This window comes from Astatotilapia calliptera, chromosome 23, assembly GCF_900246225.1.
Source record: "Astatotilapia calliptera chromosome 23, fAstCal1.2, whole genome shotgun sequence".
Lineage (NCBI taxonomy): Eukaryota > Metazoa > Chordata > Actinopteri > Cichliformes > Cichlidae > Astatotilapia > Astatotilapia calliptera.
Window position 1 is genome coordinate 41604355 of NC_039323.1, and position 15388 is coordinate 41619742.

General features: G+C 38.5%; 1 protein-coding gene across 1 annotated transcript in view; it reads left to right on the forward strand.

The window, feature by feature from the left end:
- Window positions 1–435: 435 nt before the first annotated feature.
- The window catches only part of LOC113016038 (muscarinic acetylcholine receptor M4-like), a 76504-nt gene continuing 61551 nt past the window's right edge, over window positions 436–15388 (forward strand). The window contains exon 1 of the mRNA XM_026158498.1: window positions 436–938. Within this exon, the coding sequence (XP_026014283.1) occupies window positions 884–938 (55 nt within the window). The 5' untranslated portion in view covers window positions 436–883. The remainder of the gene's footprint in view (window positions 939–15388) is intronic.

Genomic DNA, 15388 nt, shown 5'->3' on the forward strand with positions numbered 1-15388 from the left:
CTCCTTGTGGAAGAAAACTGATAACATAGCATTTGGTTTTTACTTGCTGGTTATAAACAGCCTCATTTCTAAACTCTTTAGTTTGCTGAATGCACGAAAATGCATTTCCCCACTCCTCTCTGCTCTTATCACAGCTCTCCTTTCTCTGCTTTCCCATCTCCAGCTTTTGCAAACTTAACCACAAATTTAGTAAAAAAAGATGCATTGAGCTGAACTTCATGTTTTTAAATTAAAGTATTTCACATAGACTAGAGAATATCAACCTGCTAATTCTCAGGAGTGACTTATTAGCATCCCTAAACTAACATTTTGGTACAACAGCACTGTGAGTCAACGTTCAATGCCAAGTTATTTACCGGGATTGGCTGAAGGACATGACATCACAAGTCCTTCCTCGTCTCTCTTCCTCTCTCGCGCTCCTTCTTTACAGGCTGTGAGAGAACGAACGTGCGGTGCGCGCGAGAACGAGAACCCTGTGGCTGAAGCTGAGCGGGCACGTTTTGGATTTGCGATCAATGAGCGAAGCCTGGGATATGGATAGGTGTTAAGTCTATAACAGCTGTTAATTTATTTTTGTCGCCGTTATTATTATTATTATTATTATTATTATTGTTATTATTATTATTATTAGAAAACGCATCCAGGGAGGGAAACTACACTATGAAAACTGGTTAAAGAGAAAACACCACACAAGCAGGAGGAACATAATGTGAACTGTGAGTGTGCTTGACGGAAAAGCGGAGCGGAGGATAACATCATCTACGCAAGGGTGACAGTGGGTAGAAAACTTGGAGAAAGAAAAACAACGTGGACGAGAGCAAAAAGAGAAAAGGAGGGAGAGAAAAGTCTCGTCTTGGCTGTTGTCGGTTCAGCGCCATGAATCATGAGTAACGACAGTAACGGAGTTGGAGGGCTTCAGCCTCTCTGGAACATCAATGGTGAGTGGTTTTTGGGAATATTTTTCTGCTTTGCCAATAAGCTTTGAGTATGTTCACTTGCGTGTGATGTTAAATGACTTACAGGACAAAAACTATACAGGTCTTCCATATAAATGTCATCAGTTGTGCAGTCCATTGACTTGTAAAGAAATATTGTCACAGCGGTTTATGCCTTCCTGAAAAGGTGGGTGAAGTGAGTTTAAGGACGTCTTGGGCGTAATTTAAATGGATTTTATACAGATACGAAAAAGCCGACAGCAGCCTTGTTTGAACAGCCAGACCCGCTAAATTATTCTCAGTTTTATTTATACAGCGCCAAATGACAACAGGGCGCTTTATATGGTAAGGCATATAACAATAACACAGTCCTTTGGTAAATGTAAAGAAAATACGTATCAGAAATACAAGTCAGTGAATTAATGTGCAATGACAAGTATGTTTTTTTGATTTATGAATGAACAAAAATGAAAACATTTTAATAATTAATATAACATCGCAACATTCCACGACTAACATACACACACTGTTAAGGATGGACACACTGTGCGACTGAACTGCAGTAAATAAATAAGAGCTGTATTTATGCTTTCATATTTTTCTATTATCAGTAATATGCCCACTCAACTAATAAAATATGCTTTGATCAGCAGGTAAGTGATTTAATATTCACATGAACATCCTTGGGGGGGAGGTTAGATTTAATGAAATGCTGTTATCAGGTTCATATCCATAAGCACTCTTTCCTGAGTGCTTATGCTGCTATATATTATATTATATGTACAGAACAGCATTTCAAATGCAAAAAGAGTTCCAATATAAATATAATAAGACAATTGACAGCTTTTAGTTCCTGATAAAAACATCAGGGGGTCGATGTAACAACCCCTCTCCTCACCATTTATTCCTGTTTATCCCATCAGTAAGTTATCTGATCTTCTCCTTCTTTTTGCTTCTCATATCTTCTCTCTTTCCCGATCTGTCCTATTTACACTGTACAGAGGGGGGAGTCTTTGTTCTGCTTATATGCATGTACATTGTATTTGACATGTAGATAAAACTAACTAGAATATGTCTGTGTGTGTGTACATGTAGCCATGCACAAAGGTGGCTGTGGCTCATATAACAGAAGCAGGTTATCTGTTAATTGCAGGGTTGGCTGTTTGCTTCCTGGCATCTCCTAGTGCCAGTTGCCCTTGAGCAAGATACTAAAGCCCAGGTTGCTGGTGACTGCAAACATTTTGTGTAAAATAAAGTGCTTTTATGACCTACTTAAGGTTCTATGTAAGCAGTGTGCGTAAACTGGAGAAAAATCTTTGTGTTTTTCAGCAGTGGTACAGAATGTTTATTGCTTTGATGTGTCTACTGCTTAAGCGATTAACAAAGAAAGCTTTTGTTTTTATGCGTTTGTAGTTATATGAATTAGTGTGAAAAGACCTTTGTTATTCTGATAGGTTATTATGCAGTGAGGGAAAACGTTACCAGTGTTACAATTCACAACATCTTCAGATACACCGTAGAAAACACAAAGTCTTACCTCCTTAGGTAAAGCTGAGTACTGCTACATATTGACAAGCATGCGTGCAAAACAAAAACTGAACAAATAAATACAGTGTGGTCTTTTCACACCACTGTGTTTATTGTTTGCACCCTTCCTGATTTCCTATTTATTTGTATATTTTGAAATATATTTATATATTTCAGACCAACAAACAAATGTAAATATTAGACAAAGATGACACAAGTAAACACAAAATGCAGTTTCTAAAAGGTGTTTATGATCAGGGGGAAAACAACCCACATGGCCCTGTGTGAAAAAGTGATTGCCCCCTAAACCTAATAAGTAGTTGGGCCACCCTTAGCAGCAACAGCCACAGTGATGTAACCGGCAATGAGTTCTTTACAACACGGTGGAGGGATAAGTCAGATTCAGGTCAGGACTAGGAAACTCCAACAGGTGGACCCCAAAACGTTGATTCTGTTCATGTGGACGTAGCGTTTTCAGTGGGAGAAACATTTCGTCTCTTCATCAGTCTCAGCTGACTGCAGGTTTCCCCAACCAAGTCACTGAGTAACAAAATGTTTCTCCCACTGAAACGCTACTTTTTGTGATTTCCTCACCTGGATGATCGACCATGCATCAAGACATTCAGAGGTGGTGGTGTTGGTGTAGATCATTGTCCTGCTGCAGAACCCAAATGCATTTCAACTGATGGCTGAACATCCTCCTTCAGGATGTTTTGGGAGGCAGCAGAATTCATGTTTCCCTTTACCACAAAAACTCTTCCAGGTCCTGACGTGGCAAAACTACAACCACCATCTTTTAATGTTGCTGAAATGCTGTTAGAGTTATGCCAGATGTAATGGGACTCAACCTTCCAGAAAGTTCAGCTTTTGTCTCACCAGTCTATAGAATATTTCCCCAAAAGTCTTGGGGATCATCGAGATGGTTTTTTTGCAAATGTGAGACCTTTGTGTCCTTTTTGGTCAGCAATGGTTTTCTCTTTAAGCTGTTCCATAGTAGCCATTTTCAGAGGTGGGACCAAGTCATTGTTTTGCAAGTCTCAAGTAAGTCTCAAGTCTTTATCCTCAAGTCTCAAGTCAAGTCTCAAGTAATGTCAGGCAAGTCAGAGTCGAGTCTCAAGTCACTGGTGTAAAAGTCCGAGTAAAGTCACAAGTCTGAAACTTTGAATTTCAAGTCCTTTCGAGTCTTTAAAAAAAAAACGAAAAAAGCATGTTGCAGTTATGCTAAATGTAAATATTAGACCATGTAATTTTTAAATCTGTGTTTTTCTCAACACATGACAAAATAGTGAACTTAGAAAATATACACAAATTGTGAAATTGCACCTCTTTAAAATGCAGCTCAATTAAACCTAGCTCCTAGAATAATTTTCACCGACAGTTCTGAGATACGCTGCATGTTATTCTTGGATGCGGTTGTAGGACCAGCTTTAAAATCGCATGACAAAAATATCATACACATTAAAAAAAACTGCATCACCAACGTAGCCTGGACAACATTTGCTAGTTAGATGAAGTCAGCTATCTCATCTTAGCATATTTATTTCAATTCAATTCAATTCAATCTTTTTTTTTTTTATAAATTTTATTTTCAGTCACAGCAGCATGTTAACAACAAAACATTGAACATACAGTAGTTTGCTGTTCAGTATTTACAATACCCCAAAAGATAACAGAAATAGAGAAGGAAAAAACAAACAAACAAACCAAAGAAACCCCTACAAAACAACAAAAAACAAACAAACAACAAACAAATAGAAAAATAAAATGTATAAGGGACATTCAGCATACAGTTAGCTATGATAGCGATATAGAGATATGGTATCTGGTCATGATAAGGTGGTCATTTTAAATGTTTCCATGTACATCAAGAATGGCTGCCATGCCCTAAGAAATTTGGTGGTTGAACCTGCCAGTGTATATCTCATCTTTTCTAAATGTAAAAACCTCATGAGCTCCGCAAGCCACTGTTCATGTGTGGGAGGAGCTTCCTGCTTCCATCTTAAAAGTATAAGGCGCCTTGCGATAAGTGAAGCAAAGGCAATAGAATTCGAATAGCATTTTGGCAAAGTGATGTCTTGAGGTATCACCCCAAAGATAGCCGTTAGAGCAGAAGGCTCATATTTAACGTTATACATCTCTGACAGAGTGTTAAATATAGACACCCAATAGGTATGAAGATTGGGGCATGTCCAAAAGGTATGAAGGAGCGAACCTGTTTCTGCTTTACATCTGTTACACAGAGGGTCAGCTCCTGGATAGAACTTGGCTAACTTTTCCTTGGAGATATGTAATCGGTGTAGGACCTTAAATTGAAGGAGCCCATGCCTGGCACATATCGAAGAAGAGTGTACCCTCTGGAGAAAAGATTGCCAGAGCTCATCTGTTATAGTCATCCCAAGGTCTTTCTCCCACTGTGCTTTAAAGATGAAGAGAGAAGGAGATTGAAGATCTAATAGTATAGCATAGATTTCTTTAATCGCCCCTCTCTTATGAACGTTTATATTAATAATTTTATCCAAAGAAGTTTCCTCAGGTAGTTCCGGAAATGAAGGAAATCGACTCTTTACAAAGTGACGAATTTGTAAATAGCGGAAAAAATGTTGCCGAGGAACATTAAACTGCTTCAGGAGCTGCGTGAATGAGGCAAAAATCCCATCTACAAAAAGGTCTTTGATATTTCTAAGGCCATTACTTTCCCATATTTTAAAGGCAGAGTCCATCATGGAGGGTGGGAACATATGGTTTGAGCAGATAGGTGCTTTAATTGACATTAAGTGTAACCCCAACCTTTTCCTACATTGCACCCAGATTCTGAGCGAGTCATACAACAAAGGGTTACGTTTATAGGTGTATAGTTCTAATGGGAGAGCTGAACTCAACAAAGCTGATAGGCAAACTTCGCCACAATTGGATGACTCAATTTGGAGCCAAGCTGGAGTCTCTGTAGTAACATTACTCATCCAGTACAGCATATTACGAATATTTGATGCCCAATAATAAGACTGAAAGTTTGGCAAGGCTAATCCACCCATTGGCCTAGTCCTCTGCATGAAATCTTTACGAATTCGTGGACTTTTGCCATTCCAAATAAATGCAGAGATATGCTTATTCAGTGTTATAAAATACTTATTGGGTAAGTAGCATGGGATACATTGAAATAAGTAAAGGAACTTGGGAAGTATGTTCATTTTGATAGAATTGATGCGGCCAATTAATGACAGTGGTAAATTGTTCCATCTCTGAAGATCTGTCTCAGTATTTTTAAGCAGCGGGACAAAGTTTCTTTCATAAAGATCTTTGTATGAGTGGGTAACCTTAACCCCCAGATAGGTCACATACCCTGATTTAACGCTAAATTGAAAACCTGAAAATGAAATCTTTCTGGCTATAGAGTTGACACAGAGAAGTTCACTTTTATGCAGATTTAACTTGTAACCTGAAATATTACCAAAACATTCAAAAATGGCAAGAGCACAGGGAAGAGAGCATAAAGGCTCTGACATATACAGCAGGAGGTCGTCAGCATATAAGGATATTTTGTGCTCCTGGTCACCTCTGAAGATGCCCTTAATGCAACTGTCAGCTCGCAGTTTAATCGCCAGTGGTTCAATTGATAATGCAAAAAGAAGAGGGGATAAGGGACAACCTTGTCTCGTACCACGGAGAAGTGGGAAATAAGAAGAGAATAACGAATTTGTTCTAACACGTGCCATAGGTGAGGAGTAAAGTAACTGAATCCATGAAATGAAATTAGGGCCAAATCCAAATTTATGCAGAGTATAAAACAGATAATCCCACTCCACCCGGTCAAATGCCTTCTCAGCATCGAGTAATAAGGCAATTTCAGGGGTTGTAGTTGACTTGGTGTGTAATATGTTCAAAAACCTGCGCAGGTTGAAAAAACCATGCCTACCCTTCACGAAACCTGTCTGATCTGGAGAAATTAACAATGGTAGATGTTGCTCTAGCCTGAGAGCAAGTGTTTTTGACAGTATTTTTAAATCTACATTTAAGAGTGATATAGGACGATATGATGAACACTCTAATGGATCTTTATAATTCAATTAAATCTTAATTGGCAGACTTCATGTCCATAAAAACAAGACAAAAAAAACAAAAACACACACACACAACACTCCCCCCCCCCCCCCCCCAACACAAGGTATACACCATTAAATATATATATGTATATAAATAAGTATCTAAAACATTTGTAAAAACATAAAACCATAATATACATAAAACACAATTACTTAAAATAAATCAATAAATACACAAACACTTTAACCAGTGCTTTCTGAGACTGGATGAGTAACGGGAACCACTCACTGTCGGATCTGTGAGTGCTAAAATTATACTGTTACTCGAACCATCCAGTCGTTCTCTAAAATTGAACATTAGCTTCCTTAAAAGTGCTTTAAAAGTCCAGACACCCACAGCTACAAACATCTGGCTGGCACTACCACTTCTAGGTATCCTGCAAAGGATTCTCATCGCATCATTATATGCAACATGCAGCTTCTGCATGCTACATTGTTTGTAGGATGACCACAAGGGGGCAGTATATAGCGGTGTGCAATACGCTTTAAACAAAGCCACTTTAACTGGAAGTGAACAAAAGCTGAATTTGCGTGCAATAGTATTTGCCTGCACATAGAGCTTACATCGTTGTCTGTATATGTCATCATCATCATTCATTTGCTCAGTAATAAAGTGACCGAGGTATTTCACCTTTTTATGAACTTCAAGAGTTTTTTGTGCCAGTTTAAACAAAGGGAAATTTAGCTGTTTATCCTGCTTGGTTCTACATATCAAAACAGCACTTTTAGCAGCATTGTACTTCATGTCATATTGCACACCATATTCAGTACAGACATTAAGAAGATCCTGTAACCCAGCACTGCTTGGACTAAAAACAACCAGGTCATCTGCATACATAAGATGATTTATCAGTGCTTCACCTAATATACACCCAGTGTTACAGGCTCTCAGCTGTATGGACAAATCATCGACATATAAATTAAATAAAATTGGAGACAAAATCCCACCCTGTCTGACACCATTGCTGACACCAAAGGGGGCAGAAATACTGCTTCCCCATTTAACCTGCATGTTCTGATGAGCGTACCAGTAAGAGAGAATCCTCACGATGTACTGAGGAACTCCCCGTGTCTTCAGTTTATCAAAAAGTTTTCTGTGGTTCACTCGATCAGAAGCCTGAGAGGCATCAATGAAAGACATGAGGACAGATGAATTTTTAGCCCTGTACAAACTGACTATTTCCTTGAGTGCATATATGCACATGTCAGTGCCGTGCTTTGAAGCCAAACTGATTATCCAGAGAAGAGATGAACACACTAACTCTATCAAACAGGATTCTTTCTAACACCTTAGATAAAATACTGGCTAGTGCAATCGGCCTGTAATTATCCAAGCAGCTCACTTTTGCAGCTTTGTCCTTCATAACTGGTACCAGTAAAATACACAGCACTGAGTCTGGTAATATGCCATGAATCATAAACCCAGTGAAACAGAGTGCTAAAAGAGGAGCTAGCCTTACACTAGCATGTTTTAAATGTTCTGCAGTGATGTGATCCAAACCAGAGGATTTATTATCAGACAACCTATGAATGGCTTCATATACTTCATGTGTCCTTACACTTATTGTGTCATTACTCATGTCAAGATTGTCCTCATATGGATCACTTTTTATACAGTTAAACGCACTGTAATGCTGTCTCCATAATGCTGCAATGTTATCTGCCCCAGAAACACCTTCAACAGTTGATGGTAGAGATGGTTTACAGTTATTAAGAGCTTTCACCTCTTTCCAAAAATCTGCCGTATTATTACACAGCATTTTCCTGGCCAAAGAATCTGCTCTTAGCATTTGCTCATTTTTAGTTATAAAGCGAACAGCGTACTTATATCTGGCATTCGCACATTTTTTCTGTTCAAATTCTGGGCCTTGTTTAGGTCTTCCAGCCATGGCCCAACATTTATAAGCTATGCGAGCTTCATCATGGTACATGGATACATGTTCTTTCCAGCCAGGTCTGATGTTAGGTTTCTTATGCTTATATTGTTTATCAAGCAGTGTGCCACTTTTATACAGAGCAGTCACTATATCATCATACATGGAGCAGAGGAAATGTTTATGCACAGCATTCTTACAGTTGACATCTTTGCACAAAATAGCTTCTTTATTTATATGCATATTAATAATCATACGGTTCTTGGAGTGAGTGCATACACTCATGAAGTTTAGTAACTTCAGGTCACTGCAACAAGCCCAGGTACAGTTTACCGACGGATGGGTACAGGACCTTGAAATGCACCGTGTAGAACGAAAGACCATCGTACGTATCATAAGTTTACCAGTCTCACAAATCGTCGTCATAAATATACATTCATTAACCGTTTATTAATAGGACCTTTGAGCTCAACGGTAATTAATTAGTAGTGGAAATAATTTCTGGTTCATCACAGAAATGTAGCAGTGACAATAAGACTGTATGCTGTAATCGTACTGGGCAATTAGTGATACAAAAACCCTGTTTTATCCTGTGAATAAAAGTATATGTTTTTGTCAATGTACCATAATAACAGAAGCGAAACGCAATATTGTGTCAGGACAATTCACTATTTATGCACAATAAGTAAAGGAGCATAGCGCGACAATTTCTGTTCAGCGCCAGACTTGCTTGTAACCTATATCACCAATTATGTTAAGAAAAATGACGCATTAACTACAACAGCAGACTGACCTTCGTGTAAATGCTTGGAGCAGACTAACCTGTGAGCTGGAGGGTTCTAGGACGTTATATTTGGTCTTTGAATGGCTGCAATCCAGTCGCCTCTTTGTTACTTCGGAAACATGGCTCGAACAATTTCTCTTCAACGACGTAATCCGATAACAACCGATCTCTTTACCCGTCGGCTTCCCGTGGCTGTCATGCGACCGGCTATTGCAGTTAATAATACAACAGCTTCTTGACATTTTTGTGTTTCTTTTTATCACTGTATAACTGATTTTAATTGAAAGCCTGCGTGCGCTAGTACCGCTTGCCACGAGTTCCCAGAATCCTTTGCGGTTCTACCCGTGAATGACGTCACATTTTCAATCTCTATATAATATGCATGTTAAATTTTATATTTGGGGTGAAATATCAAGTCTTTTCAAGTAAACCGGTTCAAGTCCAATTCAAGTCCCAGGTCATTGGTGTAAAAGTCCAAGTCAAGTCACAAGTCTTAGAACATTTTTTCAAGTCAAGTCTAAAGTCATAAAATTAATGACTCGAGTCTGACTCGAGTCCAAGTCATGTGACTCGAGTCCACACCTCTGGCCATTTTACCCCGTCTCTCTCTTATTGTTGAATCGTGAATTCTGACCTTTACTGAGACATGTGAAGCCTGCAGTTCTTTAATGTTGTTCTTGGGTTCTTTTGTGACCTCCATAAGTCATCGTTGTGCTCGTAGATAGGGCTGCTCGATTATGGCAAAAATGATAATCACGATTATTTTCACTGAAATTGAGATCTCGATTATTTGACAATATTTATTTAACCCTTTAAGACCTACTATAGAACCAAGTCCGCCAGAGCTTATATTATTTTTTTTACATGTTGTAGTGCCATTTATGGGAGCATTTCAAGTTGCTATACAACTGTTATAGCCCATATTTTAATAATATGTATGCATTAAGTCCATAGTAACTACATTAATTGCAAAAAAGTGCAATAAACTACAAAAAAATAGAAAATCGTTTTTGGTTTTTTTACATATATTTCTACTTGGAGAAATTTAAGAGGCTTATCCCTCAAAACTTTAAATACAAAAAAGTTGCAAAAAATAGTTTCCCACCACAGGAAATTCATTTTGAGTGTCTTCATAGTTTTATTTTTGAGATACACAAATTTTTATATACTGCAGGAAAAACAAAAAACAATCCTATGATGCAAATTTGCAAAGAAAACAGCAGGTGCATCAAAATAAACTATTTCCAGCAGTGCAATTTGAGTTCTAAGCATCACAGAAACTATTCAGAAAAGTCAAACATGACCAGTATAGGTTTTTAAGGCCTACAAGTAAAAAAAACCCGACATTTTCCGCGAAAATGACGTCACTTCCGGTTTCGGGCAGGAAATGGCGGACATGTGATAGTTAGCGGTGAGTCTGTTTCAATGTGCGAAGTGTTACGAACAGCTGATCGGATCGGCAAAGCGTGTTTCTGGAATATTATGTTTTTGTTCCTGCAAGCGCTTTTTATGCAATTTATGTGGAAGGAAACTGTGACCGAGGACAAGCTGATGGCATAAGATGTAAGTTTCATATGCAAAACAAAATATTGCGCTAGCTTACACGGTTCAGGTTCTACAGGGATTTAAAAATAGTTACACAAAACAGTGTGCTGCTCTGACCGGCTTTAAAGGGATAACAATGTATTGAATAATGACTTTAAAAAATAATATAAAATAGTGTGCAACACCACTGAAGTTTTTTTTTTTTTTTTTCTTACCTCTTTTCAACCAGCGGCAGTCACTCTCCTCTCTAAATAACTTCTGCTTAGCTTTCCGAGCTTCCTTCGGGTCCTCTTAATCAGCGGTCTCAACCTTTTTTGCGCCACGGACAATATTTTCACGGACTGGCCTTTAAGGTGTCGCGGATAAATGAGGGAGGGGCTAATAATCGGCTCAGTCATTTTTAATGATCGTTGAAAGCCCAGATCATAATCGTGATTAAAATTCGATTAATTGAGCAGCCCTACTCGTAGAGTTATTTTTGGTTGGCTGGTCGCTCCTGGGAAGGTTCACCACTGTTCCATGTTTTCGCCATTTGTGGATAATGGCTTTCACCGTGGTTCAGTGAGAGAGCCAGTGGGGCTCTCACTGCTTCATTTTGTCAGACTGGTTCTATTTAAGGGATTTCTTGATTCAACAGGTCTGCCAGTAGTCAGGCCTGAGTGTGTTTAGTGAAACTGAAATGCTTAAACTTAAAAATGCATTTTGTATTTACTTAGATGATCTCTGTCTAATATTAAAACGTGTTTGATGATCTGAAACATGTAGATTTGATAAATATGGAAAACACTAGGAAATCAGGAAGGGGCAACACTTTTCACATATATTATGTAACATGTATTATGTAAATACATGTTACATAATAAAATATGTTGAAATTAAAAAAACAAACCCAAAACCCCCAAACAAAACTTATGTGAGACAATAAGTGTAATGTGTGCTTTTGGGAAATTACCTGAAATATGAGCATGCTTTGTGGCAATGCCCTGCCTGACGTTGGGGGTTCTTAGCCACACACAGCAGTGACAGAAGAAGTCTGATTACTAACTGCCTTAGTAATCAAGCTAAAATGACATTTCTTTAGCAAATAAAGCTGAGGCCTTGAGGCAACTGTGAGAAGCTAAAGAAATAGAAACAACTCAGATTTAGTATCCTGTATAATCAGGTAAAAGAAAACACAATTTGTGATAAATGAAAGCAGTAAAATGTACTTTTGAAGAACTAAACGTTAGTGTGAAAACACCCTTTATAGTAATGTAATGTAATAAATGATCTGAAAATACAGGCCTTTGAAATAGAACCACAACAGCAACCCCACATTTCCATGAGATTTCCATCAGTGATGGGGGGCATTTAAAAGTTGATGTGTACTGTTAGCCGACGCGTATGGATCAGTAATTAAGGTTTGACTCTCATCCTCGACTGGAGCAGCTGATGGGTGTCATCAGGACGCTACAGCACAGAGCGAACACCATCCCCACAGACACAGCAGCCAGAAAATCCCATCAAACATGCCCTGAGTAAATGTGGTTATCTAAGCTGAATGTTTGTCAAAGCTGGGAAGAAAGGTCCAGGTGATCCAGGAGAGAAGAAGGACAACTGCTGCAGTCAGCTGAGACCGAAGAAGTCACCTGGATGATGAAACGTTTCTCCCGCTGAAGACGCCACGTCCAGATGAACAGAATCGAGTTTATGGGAAGAAATATACCAGTAATCTAAGATCTGTAATTCCACATGAGAAGCTAGATAAGCTTATGCTGTACACGATCTTAATAAATGTGTCCGAGGCACTTTTCTCCTCCTGTAGTGAATCAGCATCAAAGCTTTCTTTACATATTACACAATTTTGATATTTAATTACCCCGAGCAGTGATTTTTACTTTAACTCGATCCCTTGTTTTGTTGTTCTTTTCATTTGTGTATTTATTTCAATATATTGGGTTTTTTTATGAAGATCATATTGTCTAAAATGTCATAGCATGTACTTCCAAATTTATTCTTGGGTATAAAAGATTGATCTCATCTCCTAAAACTGGTCGGTGAGCAGTGATACTTATCCTTTGACTAAACAATACAAACTAACTGAGAAAAGATGCTTCTAGGCCTACTAGATCATTGCTAATGTTTATGTGAGAAGCTCTCTAAAAATTGGAATGTGGGAAGATTTATCATTCATAAAAGCTGAAATCACTCTACTTCTATTAAATTAGTTTACCAGCGTTATCTACCAGAGCTGGAAGCGAGTGTGGGGAAATGAACCTACTGTAGGGGATATGGCACTGAATAGAATTATAACGCACCACATGAATAACAATAAATGTAATTATATGTAAAGGATATATTATTATTTTTATGATGAAATGCAGCAATATGCAGAATTATACCACTTAACCAGTCTAAACAGCTTACAGCAACTCATAGTCAGTTTAATGAATATAATAAAATACTTTAGGAGGGAATTCAACACAAACAGAAGTAAGAAGAGGCCACATTGATTGACAGAAATGAAAATTATCAGCCTAGAGAGGACTGAATTCAACGACACCCCAAATAATGAAGTGAAGAATGATGAGGCAAGCTCATTCATTTTGAATTTCCTCGCAGCAATTCAAAATGCTACATTTAGACATTCATACCAACTACTCAGTAGTTTGCAACATACTTGTATGCATGCCCAGTCGGGGCATTCTCCTAATGAGACAATCAGTTGTGCAGTTGTGTACTGGGGGTCTCCCAGATCTGGACCAGGGCATCATTGAGCTCCTGGATCATCTGAGTTGTAAGCTGGGGGGGGGTCAGATGGACTGAAACATGTCCCAAAGCTGTTCTATTGGATTTAGGTGAGGCTAGTGTGGGGGGCCGGTCAGTGGTATCAATTCCTTCATCCTCCAGGTATTATTATGCATCTTGGACATACTGTGAGACCCCATGCTGGTGCAGCTTGTCCTGGGTTCCCCTAGTCAGGGTGCCGTTGCCTAGCCTATAGTTTTGTACGTCCCTCCATGGATGTGCCTCCCCAGACCATCACTGACCAAACCAGTCATACTGAATATGTTAGATGGTTAATGATTTTCCATTGCTGTCTAGCTCTCCTACAATCTCTTCGATGCTCTTGAGACGTTACTGGGAGACACAGCAACCTTGGGCCAGTGGCATGTGTTGATGTGCCATCCTGGAGGAGATGGCACATCAACACTCATCCAACTGACTTCTTCAGTCTCAGCTGACTGCAGGTTTCCTCAACTTTACAAACAGTACATTTGCACAATGACAAACAGCCCACTGAATGAACAATGGACTTTCTCCCACTGAAAATGCTACATCCAGATGAACAGAATCAATATTTTTGGAAATTACATACCTGGATGACTGAGCATGCATCAAGACACAGTCAAAAAAGATGTATTTTTGTGAATGTATAAATATTTTAGCAAATTTTAGCAAATTACATGTAGAAAATACTTGCAGAATTTCTACTCTCTCAGTCATGAGACCTGCTTTTGTCTTTTATTTTGCCCCGTACATCTTGTCTCACCTTGTCCACCCACCAGATGTCCTCAGTTTTCCATTGTTTTCCATTCACCTGTCTGCACACACCCTCCTTACCTGCTCATTTTGAGTCCCATTGATGTTGAGATAGACATCAAAATTAAACGGCCCAGGTACAAACTTTATCCCGGCATTATACAACAATCATACCTGTGTTTCCTTTGTTTGGTCCCTAGATTTCAAATTCCTTTCCTGCTTGTGTAGCAAGCAACCTAAATGCTTATAGTTGCATTTAAAAACAGAATGTAGCAATCTGCACGGCTGGGTCCTCTGCATTCAGTTCCTTCTCTTTGCTTTCCTGTTACTATCTCTTGAGTTTTGCTTAAATTTCTCTAATCCAAGAGGAGAAAATGTACATACACATCAAAAATCAGTCATCCTCTCACAGATTTAGAGTGGTTCTGAGTGGTGTCCAAGTGTAGCAGGATCTTGCCTCCGTTTAGAGCATGTGATTAAACCAATTAAGACTGAAAATGTAACAGAACAGTAGAACATTTCTCTCTCTTTTTCTTCCTCTTTCTTGACAAAATGTTCAAGGGTTTCTAGAAAGTTGACACATTTGTAAACCTGAAAGCCTTTGGCTCTTGGTCTTGCTGACCACAAAGCATCAGTACTGTAAAGAGGAACAAAATTAGTGTGATATCCTGTGATCACATTGGCATTAGACTGTTAAACTACACTACTGGTGGAGTAATAGCCATCTGATGAGTCCATACCCTGTTCTCAGTTGTTATTCTTAAATCAGTCACTTGAGGAGGATTTCCAATGAGCTTCTTTTCAGGAAAATGTTCACAAAATTCAAAAGTACATATTACTTGTGACTTTTCTTAAAAGTAATGCAGTTCATTATGTACTACTTGCCAAAGAAAGGAATTTATTACTCTATTTATTAAATTACTTTTTCATTGTTTCATAATATGACAAAATTACCAATTAACAGTATAAACGTTGGTTTACAGTCGCGCACACTGAAACAAATCCCTACACAAGGACAATATTTCTTTTAGGTTTTACATATGAACACAAACTCAGCAACACAAACCAAAACTGAAAACCAGCCCAAATAGACTAATAGAC